At 40.3% G+C, this 21,867-nt stretch overlaps 1 protein-coding gene across 2 annotated transcripts; it reads left to right on the forward strand.

The window, feature by feature from the left end:
- The first annotated feature begins 372 nt into the window (after positions 1-372).
- dop1a (DOP1 leucine zipper like protein A) lies at positions 373-21,765 on the forward strand. Of its 2 annotated transcripts, XM_079470228.1 has the most exons (38): positions 373-723; positions 1,830-2,022; positions 2,107-2,288; positions 2,381-2,551; positions 2,673-2,862; positions 2,971-3,069; positions 4,839-4,938; positions 5,405-5,514; positions 6,691-6,805; positions 6,911-7,031; positions 7,128-7,247; positions 7,328-7,439; positions 9,009-9,038; positions 9,611-9,844; positions 10,777-11,320; positions 11,585-11,856; positions 11,935-12,087; positions 12,166-12,266; positions 12,373-12,638; positions 12,749-14,843; positions 15,407-15,518; positions 15,677-15,859; positions 15,959-16,084; positions 16,560-16,694; positions 16,826-16,881; positions 16,985-17,089; positions 17,181-17,247; positions 17,383-17,527; positions 17,605-17,684; positions 17,998-18,107; positions 18,962-19,111; positions 19,200-19,261; positions 19,373-19,525; positions 19,610-19,746; positions 19,886-19,941; positions 20,059-20,223; positions 20,312-20,441; positions 20,890-21,765. In XM_079470228.1, exons 2-38 carry the CDS (start codon positions 1,885-1,887, stop codon positions 21,190-21,192), a joined length of 7,428 nt encoding a protein of 2,475 aa, XP_079326354.1. In that variant the 5' UTR covers positions 373-723; positions 1,830-1,884; the 3' UTR covers positions 21,193-21,765. The 2 variants fall into 2 exon arrangements, with proteins under 2 accessions (XP_079326354.1, XP_079326355.1); XM_079470229.1 differs by lacking the exon at positions 9,009-9,038.
- Positions 21,766-21,867: the final 102 nt, after the last annotated feature.

A 21,867-nucleotide genomic window follows, 5' to 3' on the forward strand; every position in this document is an offset into this window, starting at 1 on the left:
CTAGAGTTACTAGAAACGAATGAATAATTAGGGGGCAAATAGACAATAGAAAATATCCAGCCAGCGTCTTAAAACGCTGTCGGGATGAACTAACGTCAATCGAAATAAGGTTAGTAAAATAGAATTGCACAACGTTGGGTGTAGTTGTTTCCGTTGTGTATTGGCACAGCGTCGTAAAATCATTTACGTAAATTATTATTGAACAAGCCACACACTTTACAACTACACAGTTCAGCCTAAACAGTGAACATTATCGTGTGCTAGAAGTAGTAGTAGATGTTTATTAGAAAGGTTGCAACAGTATCCGTTTCTGCGCAAAATTATACGGAAACAAAGGAGCAGCTTTTATTATGAAACGGTGACGTATTTTTTGTTCAACGCATGCGCAGAGCACAGCATCTCACCTGTCAACGACTTTCATCAAAAATGGAGCCATCCGCAGCGTATATCGCCAGCTCGGACTGATGTTAACTCCAACGCTTGGGTATACAAGATGGCTTTATTGAAAGCAAATATGTAATCTCGCCAGCATTGTCCAGAAGTCGTTTTTATTGCTGGAACCATTTTTATTGCTGTCTGTCACCGTTTCCACCGACGTCTGTGTCCGTACATCACTCACAACCTGTCCATACATCTATTCATCCATCCACCTTAGACAAACACATACAGGCAGCCCACCAAAGCTCAGACCTTATAGCGCAAGTCACCGCACGACTGACAACGGTAAGCAGCAATTGACCGGAGACGATAACTGTTTATAGCCAACATACCGGAGCCTAACGTTAGCAGGTTAGCCTGTGCTCATGACATTTGATTATTTTTCGATGTGAAGGTTTTTTATCGTATAGTCGCGATGTTTAGAGGCTATGAACCATTAATGCATAGTGGTCACAACTAACTGCTGCTGAGGACATCAGATGGGCCTGCCATCACATAATGGTCCCTTGTTTACATCAGATCATGGGAATCACAATGGCAATTGCAAAAAGCTGACGAATGCACTGTTTGTTATTGTATTGTATGTTTATTTTATTTCATTTTATTAGAAAAACGGAAGACTACAAAGCTCTCAGCTATACTGCTTTTTACTATGTATAATTTTGGTTTTGCTTTGTTCCTGTTGGTATTTGTGGTTCAGTAAAATGTTTTGCTTTAGTGGAATGAGTTCCAAGACAAAAAAGTAACCACGGTTAACTTAATCTTCGTAAAACGCCAATAACCACAAATTTACTATGGTCTCACCACAAAAAAACAAACGTTTCCCATGAGTGTGTGGTAGATCTTTGGTGATACAAATGGTTATCTAATTAGTATTTCATTGTTATTACACATTTACTATAATAAAACTATTGTTACTTTTCCAAAGGGATAATGGTCTGTCACAGCAAATCCTGAAGCATGATTTAATATATTGCCGTCCCAATAATAACAAATGATTAGAGACTGTGAATTGGACTGCAGTAAAATTTCAAATCCAGCTGTATTTATTTTTCCTCAGCCAGTCCTTTTTAGGTGTTTTTGTAGATTTTTGGCTTTGGGTGATAGCTTAAGGTGTCTCGCTTACATTCAGTCTCGCATGTTAATAATTCAACAGCCTCCCGCACTGTCTCCTGCTTTGTTAGGCCACTGAAGGCCCACAGTGTGTTTGCTAGAGTGGAAACGTGTACCGTGCAGTCAAGCTTAAGGTTGAATTTGGGTGTGAGCTCACATACTGTATAGTCATTTCGTAATCGGTCACATGATCTTCATTGTTGCTTTACTTATTTGAATACTCTCTTTTTAATTGAGCTTAACCTTTGTGCATTGTTCTCTGTTTTTCTTCATTTAAGGTGTGATGTTCATGCGTGATATCGGAATCGGCTTTTAGTCCCTTTGTTTAGGACGATGAATGCAGAGGAGTTGGAACTCCTTGGTGACTCGAAGTACAGAAACTATGTGGCAGCTGTAGATAAGGCCCTAAAAAACTTTGAGTACTCAAGCGAATGGGCCGATCTGATTTCAGCGCTCGGAAAGCTCAATAAGGTGTTTTCCTAATCCCTATAGTCACTTGCATACAAAGGTAAGCAGGTGGCAGTAGGTGATGTTGTATTCTGTATATTGTTACAGGTATTGCAAAACAATGGCAAATACCAGGTTGTGCCCAAGAAACTGACAATTGGGAAGCGTCTGGCCCAATGCCTCCACCCGGCGCTGCCCAGCGGGGTTCACCGCAAGGCCCTGGAGACTTACGAGATCATCTTCAAGATCATTGGACCAAAGCGCCTGGCGAAAGATCTTTTTCTTTATAGGTAGAAGTTGTGTAAAATTGATATTTTATCATAATTTTACTGCTACAATGTATTTTATTGGCTAATGCATAACGTTTCACCCTACTCCTCAGTTCTGGGCTCTTTCCTTTGCTATCCAATGCTGCTATGTCTGTAAAGCCGGTATTGCTTGGGTTGTATGAGACTTACTACCTGCCCTTGGGGAAGACTCTCAAACCAGGGTTGCAGGGGCTCCTGACCGGTGTACTGCCTGGTCTGGAGGAGGGCTCAGAGTACTATGACAGGTAAAATTGCTATTAATATAATTAATAATTGAGAATACATTTTTACTAATAGTTACATGTTCTTGATTATACACAATCAATGGTGCAAAGCTTTAAATCTAATTTTATCTCTTGTGAAAAGGACCAATAACCTTCTGGAAAAAGTGGCAGCAGCTGTAGAACAGCCGGCCTTCTACAGTGCCCTATGGGGCAGTATTCTGACCAGCCCTGCTGTACGCTTGCCTGGAGTCTCTTTCGTCCTCCTGCACCTCAACCGTAAACTGTCCATGGAGGATCAGCTTTACATCATCGGCAGTGACATTGAACTGATGGTACACAGATCATTGACTTAAGCAAAAAAAAAACAATTTTACGTGTAAAATTAGTAGAAATTCAAAAACATGTTTCTATCCAGGAAATAATCTAATAATTTTCACCAGGTGGAGGCAGTTAGCACGTCCGTTCAAGACTCCAGTGTGTTAGTGCAAAGAAGCACCTTGGACCTCATTCTGTTCTGCTTTCCTTTTCATATGAGCCAGGTAACACCATACACAGCATTCACTTAAATCCCTCTAAACGGCCCACTAAACTATTTTCACTTGAATATTTCTTTCACTTTAAGGTTTTTACATTTTTATGTTTTCAGTGATGTTATTTGTATATATGGTGTTGTAAGTTGTTTTCCGTCACAAAGATACTATACACTATAATATAGTGGAAAAAATTAAGAGACTTATTTTCAACTTTTCTGAATTGACTATTTATAGATATGTTTTTAGGTAAAATGTTTGTTTCATTCTGTGAACTACTAACAATATTTCTACCAGATTTCCAATAAAAATATTGTTTCTATTTGAAGTAAATAAAAACAGGAGAAACAGATCAAAAGATAATGAACCTAACCTCAGTTAACTTAACTAAACTAATCCTGCAAATAATACTTCAAAGAAAACAATGACATATTCGGTTTTAAGCAAGTCATATTTGTACGTGTATTTAGGAAAAGTTGTAAATAATTAATTTTTGCGATAAAATCGATTTTTATCACAGTTTTCATGTGTCTTGTCAGTCTTTCACATTGCTGTCGGATGACTTTGTCACTCCTTAGGTTTGAATTTGTTGAAATTCAACAGACACTGGACTGGAATGGCCACAATACATCTAGAAATGCTGTATTTTATAGAAAGCTTCTTATACAGCAGTGGTCGGCAACCTTTTTGACACGGTGTGCCGTTTATTGTGTTTCTTGGTAATCACTTGTAAAATGTAGTTAACTAATGTTAACAAATAAAACCTTATTGTATTCTGTGACGGTACACACACCAGCTGCGCCATGTGGTGTCTGGTGGCGGCGGTCCACTACATCTCTGAACTCTGCTCAAAACCCTGCCCGCACCACAGAGCGCCACGCACATAAATACATGTAATTTGTCAAAATCATCTTCTTTTTTGTAGAAATAAACTTCATCATAGAGACTGGAAGATATATTTATGCAAAAAACAAAAAAGTATACAATAAAGCCTTATTTATTATTCAATTCTACCACGTTAATAGCAGAAACAGAACAACAATAATGGATTTACCAACATGATGTTAAGCCTATTGATTGAATAACGTTCAAATACCACTTATTGTTGAATAAAAATATCAAGTTTAAACTTTGAACTTGAGCTTGTGCATACAGTATGTACTTGTCTGGTGTGCCATAAGTTACCTGTGAGCTGTTCTAGATGGGATGCACCGTGGGGCATTGCGTCTCCTGTGCGACCCTCTTTACAGTATATTTGAAGGCTAATAATATTGTCAAGCACATACCTGTTCTTTAAAATCTTGAACAGGTCGGGATGCTTTTCCAAGCTCTTGGTCTGCGTGTTTAAAACATCTTTTACAGGCAGATTTTGTGGAGCCGCACCACGCCCCTTATATCAGTCATCTTCTTGTGTTTAGTTTCAAAGTAAAGTTGGTAATGGGTTACAACTTTGAGTGCATACAGACCTACCTCTTTAAAACACTGTGCGGCACCATTTCCTCGATCAGCACCTGGCTGTGCGCCAACTGCATGAGCGCTACTATACTGACAACTATAACTTAAATTGATTATAAGGATTGATACTTGTAAAGTATATCATAGGAACTTGAACTGGGCTTAAACATTTTTTAAACAAAAAAACATAAAATTGTATATAACATTCAACTGCACGTGCTTGGCGTGCCGTTGATTTCCTTTCAGTGTGCCAATAGTTGTCGACCCCTGTTACACAGAATAAAAGTGCAATGTCTGATTAAATAACTGTCTGGTTATTTTAGGCAACACGTTCAGATATGATCAGGATTCTGTCAGCCGCACTTCATGTGGTCCTGAGGAGAGATATGTCTTTGAACCGTAGGCTTTATGCTTGGCTGCTGGGTGAGACATGCACCTCACAAATCCCTCTCATATGGCTTTCTTTTTTCTTTGTTCCTTATTGTCAGGGATATGGCTTTTTATAACTTTCTACTTTCTCTTTCATTTCTTGCATTGTACATAGAACATTGTTTTATAAGATGCACATTTAAAGATATGTTGAAATGGCATTAACCAACCAGCAGTTATGTTTATAAGTGCATGTCAACAAGCAAATATATTCATAGTGTCATGTTTGTTAACTGTTTGGTTGGTTGACTTCATTTTGTTTCATACTTGCCACCCCTATGCTGTGGATATTCACTGGTAAGTATGAGTGTAAAGAATACTTATACGACAGGAACTACAAGTAGCCGGTTATTACATTTACATAATGCTTCCTTGTTCCTTTTCTTGCATCTCTATGTACCTGTGAGTCAATAAAACTGTTTATTAAAATTTCCTGTTTTGTCTTTACATGGGGTTTTAGGTTTTGAAAACAACGGTGTGAAAACAGGCCCTCGCAGCACCCGACTTAGTAATCCAGAAGAACACGTCACACACTATTTTAACACTTACTCAAAGGACATGCTCGTTCAGGTATGCCAAATGGTTCACTTTGTGCAATCTCGTATATTTGTTCTTATTACAAAATAAGGAGTTTCAGAATGCAGTGGGCAGAAACAAATCAGGGAATTAAAAGTTTGCAATGTAGAGGGCTCTGATACATCAAAAGAGCAGTTAGGGTCATCCAAAATTATCTCATTGGTGTCTTCAAAGGAATACTTTTTTGTTGTTCTGAGGAATACACAGGACCCTGATAACTTTCAGACACAATTTTCATTTCGTTTAGTCTGTTCTGACACACAGGTGCATCTCATAAAGTCTTCAATTCTCTGAATGTGGTCTGTATGCGTGGCTTGGCTTGCAGTGAGACACTAGTCCCAAAACAGGCCCAGACAGAGCATTTAATGGACCTGTGTTTAAAATGTCACGATACACCTGGGGTTACGCTTTGGAGGACTGTTGGCATTTGTCTCTTTATTTTATTGAAGGGGGAATTTGTTTGATTGCTTGCCATCTGGTTTGGGCCATTGTTGATTCTCGCTTGTTTGGGAAGTGGCTTACCGCAGGGACCTTCTGTTTCTCTGCATGTGCGGCCATGCGATAGTCGAGGTGTGGAATCTCAGAAGCGCTTGATCATACAGTTACACACATATATTTGTGGTATAATGGAGAGTCAAACTTTTCATTTCAGGGATAGTGCACATTGCACAATGAATAACCTGATCCAAAATTTCTACTAAATTTCAAATAAAAATATTGTTTCTATTTGCATTTATTTTCTATTTGCATATTCAACAGACACTGGACATCTAGAAATGCTGATTTAATAAACATTTGCAATGGTCTCTTAATAGTTCTGCGGATATATAAAGTCCTATAAATATAAATAAAAAAGTTACATTCTGTAAACAAGATGTCGATAATCATAAATTACAAACGTTTTGGGGTTTTTGGGTTGGTTGCAGTGGTGCTTTAAAGATAATTTTAGAGATGCAGCTTCTCGGAGAGGTTTAAAATGTGATGCAAAAACATACACAATTCAAGTACATGAACGCAGAACAAAACATCATAATCGTCTATAGAATCTAAGAAGTGCATCTGATCTGTTTTATTTTAGACATGACTAGGGCAATCATCTAGTTCATTTTGCAGTAGTTTTGTCCATCTCTAAAGCTGAAGTAGATTGATACAATGTGACTGTGCTTGTAGGCCATGGTGGGGATTCTGCAGGGAAAGGCCAGAGGAGGGGAGGAGGAGAGCATCCTGATGCACGACTTAAAGCCATTTCGCATTCTCATCAGCTTACTCGACAAGCCTGAGCTTGGTAAAGCTACAAAATACCTACAAGACATTGTCCCAGTTTTGGGGATATTTGCTCAAATTCGTGCCAAGAGTGAATCTTTCACTTTAAATGTTTTTGTCCTTTTAGGCCCAGCGATCTTAGAGGATGTTCTCATTGAAGTGTTTCGCACCCTGCACACTCAATGCCGTGCTGAGTTGGACCTTCAGAACCAGAACCCCTTTAGCAAAGACCAAACTCAGCTTAGCAGGTCTGAACTATATATTGTATTCACTAATTTTGGTGGATTGAATTACACAGTTTACTTGAAAAGTTGTAACTTTTGTCTGTTTTGTTGTTTTTTCAGCAAGCTTAGAGAAAACAAAAGGACGGCAGAACTCATTAAAACAGCCAACCTTTTGTTTAACTCCTTTGAGCCCTATTACATGTGGGATTACATTGCATGCTGGTTTGAGGAGTGCTGCAGGTGTGTTAAATGGATAATTTTTTTGTTGGTTTTTAAACCAGGTGGTTTTGTTCTTGAGTAACGTTCCTTTCTCCTTTTAGATGGACTCAGAGCAGTCATGTCCCAGCCCACACTGTGAGCTCTGAGATGTTGGCACGCTCATTGGTTGAGTTCTGTGAGCTTGTGGACTTCCTATTGGACATTGTTTCATTGGTTGGTATCCTTTGGCTTCACTTATATGTGTTAGGTAATAAAACTAGAAATATATAAATATTCTCGTGTCTGCCTATAAAAGGGGAAGTTCACCCAAAAATCAACTTTGTGTGATTTAATTTTACTCACCTGCAGGACATTAAACATGTTTAGAGAACTTCCGGCATCTTCGGAGCACAAATTAAGATATTTAGGTGACATACGAGAGATTTCCAGGCGTCCTCATAGACATCATGATGTCAGTTTTTGGCCCTATTGGACGCCGGAACTCTGACTCACAAGTACTCCCCTCCAAGAAGAAGAAGACGACGAAGTGCTTTGGTGAACAACGTGCCATACACTGACAAGACGTGTATGTTTATTCAAGGAGAATATATTGATTAAAGTCTGTATTTTGGTTTGTTTTTCGCACAAAAAGCATTCTCGTCACTTAAAAACAATTCTACTGAGCAACTATGCGCGTATGGACCAATTTAGCGATGTCTTAATTACTTTTCTGGACCGTGGCAAAAACTGAGACCATGATGTCTATGAGGAGGCCTGGAAATCTCTTGGATGTCACCTAAATATGATTTGTGAATACTTTCGAAGAAGTTCTCTAAACATGTTTAACGAAATTTGGGTGAGTAAAAAATCACACAAAGTAGATTTTTGGGTGAACATCCTCTTTAATTTGGATGCCCTCCCATCTTACGAAAACGACTTTCTTAAAGCAAGAACACACAAATATCATTCTTTTATCAGCAGAGGTCGTTTCTTTTCCCTTTACTTAGATTTAGCATTGCATGTAAACGCCTTTACCGGTTTTGTTTGTTCCCATGTCTGTCATTCTAATAGTTAAAGTCTCAAATGGAAGTAACAGTAAAATAATGCATATAAGTCCGCTCTTGAATCCAGTAGTTTATGTAAAAATGGCAAAATGAAAACCCATTGTTGCATACTGTATGCATGTACTGCGGACATGATAAGAGATTTAAAAATACAGCTTCTGAACGATTTCGCGCAGCATTTTTATTTACTAGTCGGACTATCTGTGACGTCACTGCACGCAAGAAACATGGCAAGTCTCAAACTACTGGTTACACGGTTTTCTGCGTAGCCGGTTTATTGATATGCATGTAAACATATAAAAACAGGTTTCTTTTATAAGCTGATTTTTTTAAAGATATCCGTTTATTTTGTACATGTAAACGCACTCACTGGTATTTCTTCCACATTATTTCCATTGTGTCACAAAACACACAGTATGTCATCAGTGTCGTGCCGTTTGAGGTTATTGTTGTCCAACCTGAACTGCAGCTGCTATATTTTTGGATAAACGTTTCTTTTAACTGTTTAGTTTATATTGGAAGGTATCCAAGCATTTTAGCATGTGCACAGAATCTGTATGCGTGTGCTAATGTTTGGAAGAGTGTTTCAGATCTTCACATCCTGATCTAGGAGAGGTTCTCTAGCACTTGTGTCTTGAAAAAAAGATTTCCAAAAGTTTCCTAAAGTGTGTTTTCTGGCGTCTGCTCTACTTGCTTCTGTCTGTTGAAAATCTCTGGTCTTTCTTTTTCTTCCTCAAAGCCTACTAGAAGCATGAGGGTTATCTGCCAGGTACAGTACTGCTCTTTCTTGTCTTTTCACCTCACTACACTCCACCTGGGTTTGGCAACCTTTCCAGAAACATCCATGATCTTTTCTAGGACATCGTACTGTTGGACATCATTAAATAAAATATAAATATCTGTACTATCTAAAATTCTCAAATACCATGTTGTTAAAATTTTGATTAAATTAATATTATACTTTAATTATATGTATTATGTTTATTAGTAGTATAATAAAAATTCATTGAAAATGATCAAATATAATTGGTATCAAACCAAATGTTAAGTTTATCTGTGGATGTTGCTGAAAAACTATAATCTTGCATGTGATCTACATTTGCCAAATTGCTCACTAGTTGTAAAAGATCTTAAGCCTTTTACACTTGCATCCCCTTTTTACCTCACACATTGAAGTCCAAATGGTTCAATATTTAAATTTATGCTTGAGAGTTTCACCGCCACTCATGATGTTTGAGTTACTACCGACTGTGCTTCAGAGATGGACCTCTGGCTAGCTCAAATATAAGCCTGTGCTCTTCTCTCATGTGTCTGTCACTCTCTATCTCTGTCGGTCTCTAGGAGACGTATATAGAGATCCAGACAGAGCATTTACCTCAGTTGCTCCTGCGGATGGTTTCTGCTCTTACCACTCATCTGCAGACTCTGGGTCTCAGAGAGCTCACCTACTGTCTTCGCCTCTGCTCAAAGATCCTCAGCAAGGTTCAGCCCCCATTGGTGTCACCCCTCACGTTGCCCTCTGGATCATCCCAAACAGCTACTACCCCTTCAGCTAGAGACAAAGAGGAGAAAAGGGTGAGCCCTTACTTTTTGTATGTAAAATATCAATCACATGTTCGGTTCTTGGTTACTGATAAAAGTCTATTTTGATTTTAAATGCTTCGATACAATCCACATACATATGTTGGCATCAGTGTGTAGTGCCTTTTTAGGATACAAAAGCAAATCTTCACTCTCATGTCTACTGTTGTTCTTTATACAGTTTGTTTAGGCATTCCACATTGGAAACGTGAAGTGTATATTAAGCATTAACTTGACTTTGTGTTCACTTTATCTTACTGCCAATATCAACAGTTCTTTGTCAACTTAAAATGTCTTTCAACTGTTGAGTCACTGAATGCAGTGTCCCTTCGGTATTAGTCTGTTAAAGACAAGCCAATGTGGCTGGCCTAGAAACAACCATCCTTCTGCTTTATGGTGTCATCTCCCTCTGTACATGCCTTCAGTCCCAGACTCCCTGTTCAGGGTCCGCACTCATTAGACCCCACAGAAGTTTTGAGGGCTTGTGTGGAATGGCCTGCTTGCTAACTGACTGGCTTTGGGAGTAGATGTATCTCTACTGTAGTGGTATAGAAATGATGCCAGACTCCCTGGATGGTTCATGCACAGCTGAGTAACTTCTCTCTAGCGGGAGCCAAGTGTGGCCTCTGAGGCCCGAGAGTCTGTCATTTCCATTCAGGTGAAAATAGTTTCCAGCCCTTTAAGCTTAACTGTTTCCCCCTTTGGGGCTCATGCGGAGTGCTTACCACCTGAGTCCGGCTAAGTGTTCTGTGACTGGAAGCACCGAGTTGTGGAATTCTGAGTGTTTTTTTGTAACAGATCCACAGGATGACAGAAAAGCTTTCATTTGAGATTAAGTGATAAGATTGCTAAAACTGTGTTTTTGATTGTGTGGCCCTTATTCAAATAAATGAAAAACCTTTTTCATGCTTTCCCATCTTGTTCAGACCCTACCAATCACCCTAGAAGTTCCTGATGTATTCGAGGATGGTGAGAACCCTTTAAGCAGCAGATCATCTGAGAGTGGATTCACTGATTTCATCCAGTACCAGGGGGAATGCGGAGACTCCGCTGATATCAAACAGCACCCTGAGAATGCAATCAGCCCTGAAGATGCACCTATCCCTCCCAAACCTGAACCCAAATCTGGGCTCGGTAGTTCTGCCCACCCCCTTAAAACCCAGAACAAACCAGTGATGCAGTGCTGCCTTGAGCATTTCCAGAAGTTTCTTTCTCTCTTGGTGAAGCTTTACATCACCCCCGGAGTTCACCCGGAGGCAGGGAAGATCTTCAGTGCTGACTTGGACACTCTTACTGTGGTAGCTGGTAAAAGAAGGAATGATGATTTTGAAGAGCAAGTGTCTTCTCAGCAAAAGGAGTGTCTGGCTGCATTCACTGCTGCCTGCCAGCTGTTTCTGGAGTGCTCTAGTTTTCCAGTGTACATCGCTGAGGGCAACCTGAAGTCCTCACCTAGTAGAGAAGAGCAGGCAGGTAAAAGATTACAATAGCATCACATTTTATGAGAAATTAAAAAAAAGTTGATCACAATAAACTTTATAGTAATGAGTACCCTCCAAAAAACTTTTTGTTAGCGCTTAACAAGAATAAACACTTAGAAACTAAACATAGCAATGTTCTGTAGAGTTTGGCAAATTTTCTTCCCAGTCTAGAAATAAGTACAGACTGTGTTTCCCACACTCATGCATCTCTTTCTAAATGTTGAATATTTGTATTCTCCCGATGCTTCTTCAACAGGTGAGAGTGTTCAGCCTGCACTGTGGCTTCAAACTCTGATGGATGCATGCTGTTCAGCTGCTGATTTCGGCATCAAGGCAGTGGCTATCTCTCTTGTTATGGATTTGGTCGGACTGACACAATCAGTAGCTATGGTGACTGCTGAGCGAGTGGCCAGTCCAGATTCGGACCAGCCAATGAGTCCTAGCCAGGGGCGTGTTGCTGTGGTGATTCGACCGCCACTCACACCGGGCATCTTGAAGTACATTAGAGAGAAAACTGATTTCTTTAAGGTTTGGATTACTTTTTTTCACACTTTGTTTTGTTTAGTCTCTCTTGTTATCTTGATCAATATTTCTTCTCTCCTGTAGAATGTGGCTCTAATATTATGGGAGCAGTTAGGTGAGGAGACCCCCCAGCATCATAAACGTAGTGTGGAGCTCTTTTACCAGCTTCACAACCTGGCTCCCTCCCCCAGCATCTGTGAAGATGTCATTAGCCAGCAGCTTATGCATCGGGACAAGGTTGGTTGTGTATGCATGTGCACATACGTATACACACAAAAATATTTTCGCATCTTCTGACACCTATTTGTATTTTAGAGAATACGTTTGGAGGCACATGTAAAATTCTCTGTTCTTTGGCACCTGACTAGAGATCTTAACATAACCAAGTCCTCTCCTTTTAATCGCACTTTTGACAGGTAACAGCAGTTCCACAGTTGAAAAAATCTGCTAATGCAAATATCACTTTTGAAGTACAGTGTCTATTGGTCTTTCAACATCTTTCCCATTTTCTACATACCCTAGGTCTCTTGTTATCATGCTAGACAGCCTCAGTTTTTGGGACGGCTCAGCGAGTGCTGTTGGCCGGGCCTGGCTGAACCAGGTTTTGCAAAGACATGACATTGCTCGTGTTCTTGAGCCTCTTCTGCTATTGCTCCTGCATCCTAAAACCCACCGTGTGTCTATCCAGCGTGTTCAAGCACAGCGTCACCTGGCACAGACCTTTCCCAACCCGGCAGAACAAGAGACCTCTGACCCCATTTACATGAGGGATATGAGCCACAATGAGAGTAAGAGGCTTTCTAATATTTAAAATGGATTTTTAATCTTTATTTGTGTAATCGCTGTATTTGTTATCACTACAAATATGTTAATGAACATTGCCTTGTCTCCTTTGCAGATTATGGCCAGATCAGTAGCCACAGAGGTGGCCAAATGTGTGGCAGAGGCCTCCCATTGGATGATATGGAGCCCTTCAGTCTGACGGTTAACCCGTTGAGTGACAGTCTTTCACTCTTGAGCTTAAGCAGCGAGAATTTGCAGCTCTGTGGTGAATACCAACCTCCGGATCAGCAAGAAGAGCCCCAGAGCTCAGATTCAAGTCGCTCTCAGACGTCTACTGTTGACAATGGCAGCTTTGATGAAATGGAGGGAAGTGGTAGTACTGTTAATATATGTGATCATGCACTTTGTCAGGAGGAAGACTGCTTGCACAAAGCGGTTTCTGCTGTACTTGATGAGGTACTGGACAGGGTGGTGGAATTGGTCGAGAAGGGGTCTGGTGAGACACCATCATCTCCTGAGGCCTGGCTTCAGACAGACTCCGATAGCACCAACTCTTCCACAGATATGTCCACTGGGCCATGCATCAACCTGCCCTCCTTCTCCAACACCCAACCCAGAACGCTCCCAGAACTGGTTGCAGGAGGTACCTTAGAGTTCCTGGCCGTGACCTCACTTGATGCTTCTGGTGAGGAGGAGCATCCGGAAGCTATCGCTCACCATAGCTCCTCCCCTTGGATTGTCACCTTACCGGACAGTGGTGCTAATGGAACTACTGAGCAAAGCCTCCAGGTCAACGACCCACATCGTAAGCGCAGCCACAGCAGCACACAGCTCAGCCTAAAGGGCAAGATTATGGAGCGACTGGTGGATAAATCCCCAGGGGCCAAGCCCAAAATTAAAAAAGCTAAGAGGAAAGATGAAGAAAGGCGCAAGGCCAACCAAGCAGAGAAGAGCCGGCCACCAAGCATCTTCTTTGGGGACAGTCTGGACTTGGAAAACTGGTACAGCTGTGGCGAGGGGGAAGTGTCTGAGATTGAGAGCGATATTGGTTCTCCCAGTGGTAGCGCTACAGGCGGGACTGGTGGATCTCGTACATCTGGGTCACCTGGTCGGTTTAACATCCATCCTCTGTACCAGCATGTTCTGCTCTATCTTCAACTGTATGATTCCTCTCGTACTCTTCATGCCCTCTCCGCCATTGCAGCCATGCTTCGTACTTCACCGGCAGGATTTGTGAGTGCCATCTCCACAACTAGCATAAATAACACACACACACCACATCTTTCTCTTCTGCAGAACTTGTTGGCACGACATCGAGTCTCCGTCATGGGCAAGGATTTCTACTGCCCCATCCCGCAGGACTCACACTCGCACTCATTCCGAAGTGCCATGTTCTTAGAGATCATCATCTCGCTTTGCCTCTATTTTCTGCGGAGCTATTATTCGGCCCATGTGGCTGCCACATCACAGGACTTGGCTGGCAACCATGCAATGCAGCTGACCAGCGTTGAAGTGTTAACCCTTCTCTTCAGCGAACTTTCCAAGGTCACCGGAGGCTCAGCCAAGGGCTTTGCGAGCTTCATTTGTGACGTGCTTTCCAAATGCAAGGTGCAGAAGGTGGTCCTACACTGTTTGCTTTCCACCATCTTTAGTGTGCAGAAGTGGCATGAACATCGCATAAGGGGCACCAATGTGGCGGTGGTTGAGGAGGGCCTATCTGAGGACAGTGTCATAAATCTGTCAGAGGACCAGCTGGACAATTGCAGCGCCATACAGTCGCAGCTCCTGCGCCTGTTACAGAGCCTGGTGGTGTTAGAACACCGCGTGCTGATCCCAGCAGATGAAGTAGGAGAGGGAGTTCCAGGGTCAACCGGGTCTGTTGGAGTAGCTAATGGGCCCGGGGCTGGGTTTGAGCTGATAGGAGGCGAGGTAGAGCATGTCAACCCGCAACAACCGATGGCCTCCCTGCAGTACCTGCACGGGCAGCCCATCACGGCGCAAGGGATGTTTCTGTGTGCAGTAATCCGGGCCCTGCATCAGCACCACGCCTGCAAGATGCACCCACAATGGATCGGCCTCATCACAACCACTCTGCCTTACATGGGCAAAGTGCTCCGGCGAGTGGTTGCATCTGTTACGCTACAGCTGTGCAAAAACCTTGACAACCTCATACAGCAATACTGCTATGAGACAGGCCTCATAGACACCAGGTACTGGTCCACTTGTGCTGTGTAGAACAGGTTCATGTACCAGTGCCGCAAGAACAAACTTTAATTTAATTTATAAGAAAAACATCACACAAAACAGTCAAAAAGTCATTATTTTGCTTGTAGTAATGCAGTGATATTTTGACATCCACAAGATGGCACAATCACAAATGGAATAAGGAATAGTTCACCCCCCCCAAAAAAATCAGGGATTATTTATTCAACCTCATCTCACTCAAAACCTGTGTATGACTCTTTCTTCTATAGAACACAAAAATATATAATTTGAGAAATGCTCATTGGTTATGTGGCCATACAAATGCAGCCCATGTTGATCCAGTGGTTACCAACATTCTTCAAAATATCTTATTTTGTGTTCTGCAGAAGAAAGTCATAAATGTTTGGAATGAGAAAATGATTTTTCATTTTTGGGTGAACTATACCTTTAACAATGTCCTAACAATGGGTTTTTAAAATCATGTTTCAAGAAATTAGAGCAGTTTGCACGTTTTAAACAATTCTTTCTGAGAGAAATGTGTGTGTGTGGTAAACTTTTACTTTTACAGGCCTCAGTGGATGGCACTGTGCATTCCTCCTGACCTTATTCTGACTGTACTGGAAGGAATGACAGCCATAATCCATTATTGTCTGCTAGACCCAACTTCACAATATCACCAGGTGAGGGAGCTAGTCAGCCAGTTATGTTGAATCCTAACGTTTTCAGGCTCTTGGTCAACCCAACCAAATTTCTTTTGTAAATCCTTTGCTTGTTTAAGATATTATCTAACGATAATTCATTATAAATATGAACTTTTAATAATTTGATGTTATCTCAGCTTCAGGCAAATGTCGATCAGAAGCATCTCGCAGAAGCCCGGGCAGGCATTCTCTCCATCTTGCACACCATCATGTCCTCTGTAACCCTGCTGTGGGGCGTCCTTTATCTGGTTGACAGTTCCGATAGGCCAGCTGCGGCCTCTGCCTGCTCCTCCTCTAACATCAACCTGGGATCCACAAAGGTGCTACAGAAAGACTAGAGTTATTCTGGTTGTTACACCTGTGCTGCCTTTAGGCCATGTTCTGTGTTTACTAAAAATAGTTTCACTGTTTGTTCACAGAATCTCAGACAGCAAATTCTTGAGCTGCTAGGGCCAATCTCAATGAATCACGGTGCTCACTTCATGGCTGCTATTGCATATGTTTGGAATGAAAGGAAGCAGGCAAAAACTCTCTCCAGGAATAAGGTATGATAACCAGCATCATTTGACTTTGAGAATCCAAAGCCACATGGTTTGTTCGCTTCTAATGTATGGGAAGGGATCTAACAATATTATCAATATCGTGTTATCACAATAGCAAAATTGTCTCAATATTATTGCGGTCACATGTATGAAACAATAGGTCTTCCGGGCCTCACATAGAGAATGTTAGAAAAAATTATTATTCCAATTATTTTATTTTATAAAAGGGATTTTTAGGTAATTTGACCCATTTCATACTATATAACTCATAGCTCTATACAACAGTTATGATAAGAGGATAAAGAAAAGAGGATGTTTCCTCTTTTATGGCATGTTTCCAAGTCATTATTTTTCATTTTAAATATAGCAATAAATATCGCACCGTGGACTTTATGTGGTATTATTATTATTTCTGCAGTATTAACGTACAGGGAGATTTTCATATTATGACATCCCAATGTATGTGTCTTTATTTCAGGTAATCCCGACGGCTAGTGAGGACCAGCTTCTCCTTGTAGAACTCGTTCGTTCAGTAAGTGCCATGCGCACTGAGACCGTGATCCAGACTGTGAAGGAGGTGCTCAAACAACCACCAGCCATTGCCAAAGAGAAGGTATTGTTAAGCAGTAATATAGGAGCGACTATGCTAGATTCCCATTAGCATGGAGGAGAACTAATTAAACAATTGTAAATTTTAAGAATATTTATGTGAAGGATTCACTTTAGGATTTCTTTATTTCACAGAAGCACCTTTCCCTGGAAGTCTGCATGCTTCAGTTTTTTTATGCTTATGTGCAGAGGTGAGTTTCTTGACCATCTTTAATAATATGGGTATATATTTAAAAAGATTATGTATATATGTTAATATCTATTTGAATGTAAAGACGCTTTCATGTCCTGTAGGATTCCAGTGTCTAGTCTGGTTGATAGCTGGCCATCACTCTTGGCATTGCTGAAAGACTCTGTGCAGCTTAGCTTGCCTGCTCCTGGACAGTTCCTCATCCTTGGGTATCTATTACAGTCGTTTTTTTATTTTGAAGTACATTTTTTGTTTTGTTTCTCTATTGAGATTGTATTAAGCATTACATTTCTTCTCCAGTGTTCTAAACGAGTTCATCCTCAAGAATCCCACCCTGGAGAGCAAGAAGGACCAGCGAGAGCTTCAGGTGAACTGTTCTAAACCAATTACTTTGCACATATTTAAAAAACTATATTTTTGGCATGATTCTGTGAAATTAGTAATACCATTATCTCTCACAAATTTGACATCCACACTAATTCGTAAAACTGTGACTCCTCAGGATGTGACCCATAAGATCGTCGAAGCCATTGGCACGATTGCTGGCTCATCTTTAGAACAGACCACATGGCTTAGAAGAAACCTGGAGGTCAAGCCTTCTCCTCAGATCATGGTGGAAGGTACCAGTCTGGAGGCTGATGTAGAAGGTCAGTGATTTATTGTGTGTGGCATGCCCAAGTGCATGTGTGTATGGAGTCGCTTACTAACAGTATGTGCATTACAGATCTAATGCTCACAGTGATGGAGGCTTCCAGCTTCACTCCATCTGTGTACAGCGTGCACGCCCTCACATTTCTGGCAGAGGTAAACATAGAATATTTTGCACTTTGCATCTGTACAACTAATGCAACAAAATTGTCAGCTCTGATGCCTCAGACTGTGAAAGGTAGTTGTGTATTTTATTGGATATGTTCAGTAAAGTGGAGTGTTGCATTGTTATCAAGCACCACAAATGTAACATTTGCAAATAAGCTGAAGTTGAACTGAAATCACTTCTGCAACACATGCACCCTGCACAACTGTTTTTGTGCTGGTATGTTTGTGTGTTGCAATTCTGTCTTCAGATCAATGTGCTTATGTTTGCATGGATGCTTAAATAAATCTGGCTTTCTTTCAGGTACTGGCTCATCTATTAGATATGGTTTTCTACAGTGATGAGAAGGAGAGGGTGATCCCTCTGTTGGTCAACCTCATGCACTATGTAGTGCCCTACCTGCGCAACCATAGGTACTTCCTCTTTAATAATGAGTAATTCTAGTGTTTAGATGCAAAGCTATTCAGATGCTGAGCTTATTAATAAATAAAAGTATTAATAAAGAGTATTAATAAATAATTCTCAGGAATTGTCTGTTTAAAAGATGTCAGATGTGATTTTTATTTATTAATACTTGCATCAACAAGTTTACTTTTTAGGCATTAAAAACAGGTCATGACATGCTTAAAGCCATTAATTTCTAACTAAACCCTGAAAAATCTCATCACCGTAACCCTCTGAATATACTAATGGTTTGCAAATAAAGTGAAGCCATGATGCCTAAATGACATTTTTATGACAAAGTATTTTATTCATCACTTCTATAGACATTTTCAAATGTAACCTTTTTAAATGTGGAAAACTTCATTTATCAGCAATAATCATCAACATTATACTGTTCACAGTATGTGAGAAATATAAAAAAAGAAGAGAAAAATAAAAAAATCTGTTTATTATGGTAGACATTTGGAAGTGGACATCCAATTATTTAATACAGAATATCTTTTACTTTGTTTTCAATTACAACATGTCATACACATTACATGTATGGTATTGAGATTTTCAACAGAAAATACAAACATTTATTCCTATGTCAAAATTATTCTTTGTGCAAGGTATTGTGCACTATAATCTTTATTATGATAATTTTATTTGAGTTACTAAATTATTTTTTTTATTAAAATAATTACTGCCATGACGTTTCAGTGGTTTTGTGACAGTAACCTAAGTTGACTTGGATTTTACATTGAACTTACATGTAGCCGGTGAAGTTGGACAATTGATGAAAATATTAGAAAGTGATTCTGAGTTTCCTTCCTTTCACCAGCGCTCACAACGCTCCCAGTTATCGTGCATGCATACAGCTGCTTAGCAGCCTCAGTGGATATCAGTACACCCGAAGAGCCTGGAAAAAAGAGGCCTTTGACTTGTTCATGGACCATACGTTCTTCCAGATGGACTCCTCTTGTGTTAGCCAGTGAGTGTCATCATGTGCAGCACATCTTCATTGTGTTTGGAAAACAGCGTTTTGAACTCTATTCACCACATTTCTCTCTCTTTTTCAGCTGGAGAGCAATCATAGACCACCTGATGACTCATGACAAAACCACATTTAGAGACCTGATGAGTGAGTCTTCCCTTCCTCTAGCTACTCCAAACTTTTTGCTCGACCATAATTGTTGAGTTAATGTTTGTGGTATATTTGAGTTTCTCTGTGTTAATGCGTGTCTGCATGCAGCACGAGTTGCCGTGGCCCAGAGCAGCTCTCTGAGTCTTTTCACCAATCGAGATGCCGAGCTTGAGCAGAGAGCCATGTTACTAAAAAGACTGGCCTTCACCATCTACAGCAGTGAGGTGGACCAATATCAGAAATACTTGCCGGACATCCAAGGTTCAAAAACTAGCAATAGGATCAAATTGAATTTGTTAATTTTAAATAATGCTGGCTTTTTAATATGCGTTGATGTGTTTTCAGAGCGTCTTGTGGAGAGCCTGAGACTTCCTCAAGTCCCCATCCTCCATGCTCAGGTCTTTCTCTTCTTCAGAGTGCTGCTGCTCCGCATGTCCCCTCAACACCTAACCTCACTCTGGCCCACTATGATCACTGAGCTGGTGAGAACATGACATATTTCACATATTTCCAGCCATATCTTGAAATTACTTCTAGAATAACAGAAGAGGATAATGTAGCGTTGTGGTAAACCTTTGTGGATTCCAAGATGACAGAAGTGTCATTTTTTTCTTCTCTCAGGTTCAGGTGTTCTTACTCATGGAACAGGAGCTCACTGCAGATGAGGACATCACCAGGTTTTACCTTCATTTATTCCTACATGCACATTCATTTTATATGTGTATTAAAATCTAAAATATATTTACACATTTTGAGTGACTCTATTAAGTTCCTACGGATTTGATCCTTTTCAGAATCTCAGGCCCATCAGTAGCAGGGCTAGAAACGACATACTCAGGGGGTAATGGCTTCTCTACCTCCTACAACAGCCAGCGCTGGCTCAACCTCTACCTGTCTGCCTGTAAGCTGCTGGATCTAGCCCTCGCTCTACCATCCGAAAGCCTGCCTCAGTTCCAGATGTGGGTGCCAACATTCAGTTTCAATCTGAATAAATGTCAGTATCCTTCTTAATTTGAATGAAATGATAAGAAATTAACTTTGCCACAGGTATCGGTGGGCATTCATCCCTGAGGCATCAGATGACTCTGGTATGGAGGTCCGAAGACAGGGGACACATCAAAGAGAGTTCAAGCCCTATGTTGTCAGATTGGTGAAGCTTCTGAGAAAAAGGGCCAAGGTAACACAACCACAAAACAGGATCCTGTAAACAATTGTACACTTAAAGGAACACTTAGTAGTTTTCCATAAAGAAATAAAAAATGCATTTGCAAAATAAAACTGTTTCGTTTTAAATGGAGTGTTTGGCAACCCCCCATCGTTATTTGACACTTTCTCTCCTGGAATAAATGAATTGTGGCTGTTGGCATTGGTAACTAAGTTCATTTGTTTTGTGTGATGCTCCATGTACTCCACTAGGTGTCAGCATGACATAAATGTTCAAAATTATTAGAAAAACTTGTTTCTTTTTTACTGTTACAAAGGCTCTTATCACTTTTATTAAGATAAGGTTCCAACATTCAACAGTATAAGCATAGGATCACTAACACTATTCAGTAGATTTCCGAATGCTCTGCTGAGCCTTGCATGCACTTTTAACCTCATGAGAACATGTGCATTTATTCTAGAAAAATCCAGAAGAGGATTGCTCCACTCGCACATTATCCTGGGATCCCGGACAGCTCCTGCTTACACTCAATGTGATCCGCAGCATGGAACAGCTCCTCCCATTCTTCAATCTTCTCAGCCAAGTTTTCAGCAGCAAGGGCAGCAGCCGCTCAGGATCGTACCAGAGCCCAACTCCCAGAGACGGTCCGTTCCCTGGCAAGGACGGAAAATTGGAGAGCCAGAAAGTATTCTGGAGCCGAACAAGACAGAACATTGAGGAGATGGTTGAGAAGGACTTTCTGGAGGGACTCATTAAAACGTGACATGAAGTGATAAAAAATCGATTGAGCTGACACTAACACCTCATCTTAAAAAAAGACAAAAAATAAGTTTGTACGTTTCTTGCTTTTCTAATTAATGTATTTTTCCCAAAAGCGATACTATTTAATTTAAAATCTTTTACTTGTAAATAAGGACACCTGTGATGTTATTTCATTTTTTTGAGCCCTTAGGATAGTATGAAGATATGTGCCATTTCATATTGTGGTCACTTGCCTAATAAAAAGACATATCACTTAAATAGAAACTTTTTTTAATATTCTCATCCGCAGACAGGCGTTGTAGCAGACCTCCGGATCTAACTATATATATATATATATATATATATATATATATATATATATACTACACTATATATACTATATCTAAACTAATATTTCTTTTCAATTAAGTTTTTAAAGGTGTCATGAAAACATCTTGTGTAAGAAAACTAAGTATAAAGGGACAATTTTTAAGTAATGTTGCTGATCAAAGCCATAATGAAAAAAACGATTATTGCATATCAGAGTTATGTGGCAGACGAAATGGAATAAATTAAGAAATGATTAATGTGCTTCACCCCTGTTTTTCCTTCATTACATACAAATCTACTTTTAACAAACTTAACGAAATGGACCTTTCAGTATTTTCTCAGCACTTAAACATTATATGGTAATGTT

The sequence above is a fragment of the Barbatula barbatula genome (assembly GCF_947034865.1).
Source record: "Barbatula barbatula genome assembly, chromosome: 12".
Taxonomy (NCBI): domain Eukaryota; kingdom Metazoa; phylum Chordata; class Actinopteri; order Cypriniformes; family Nemacheilidae; genus Barbatula; species Barbatula barbatula.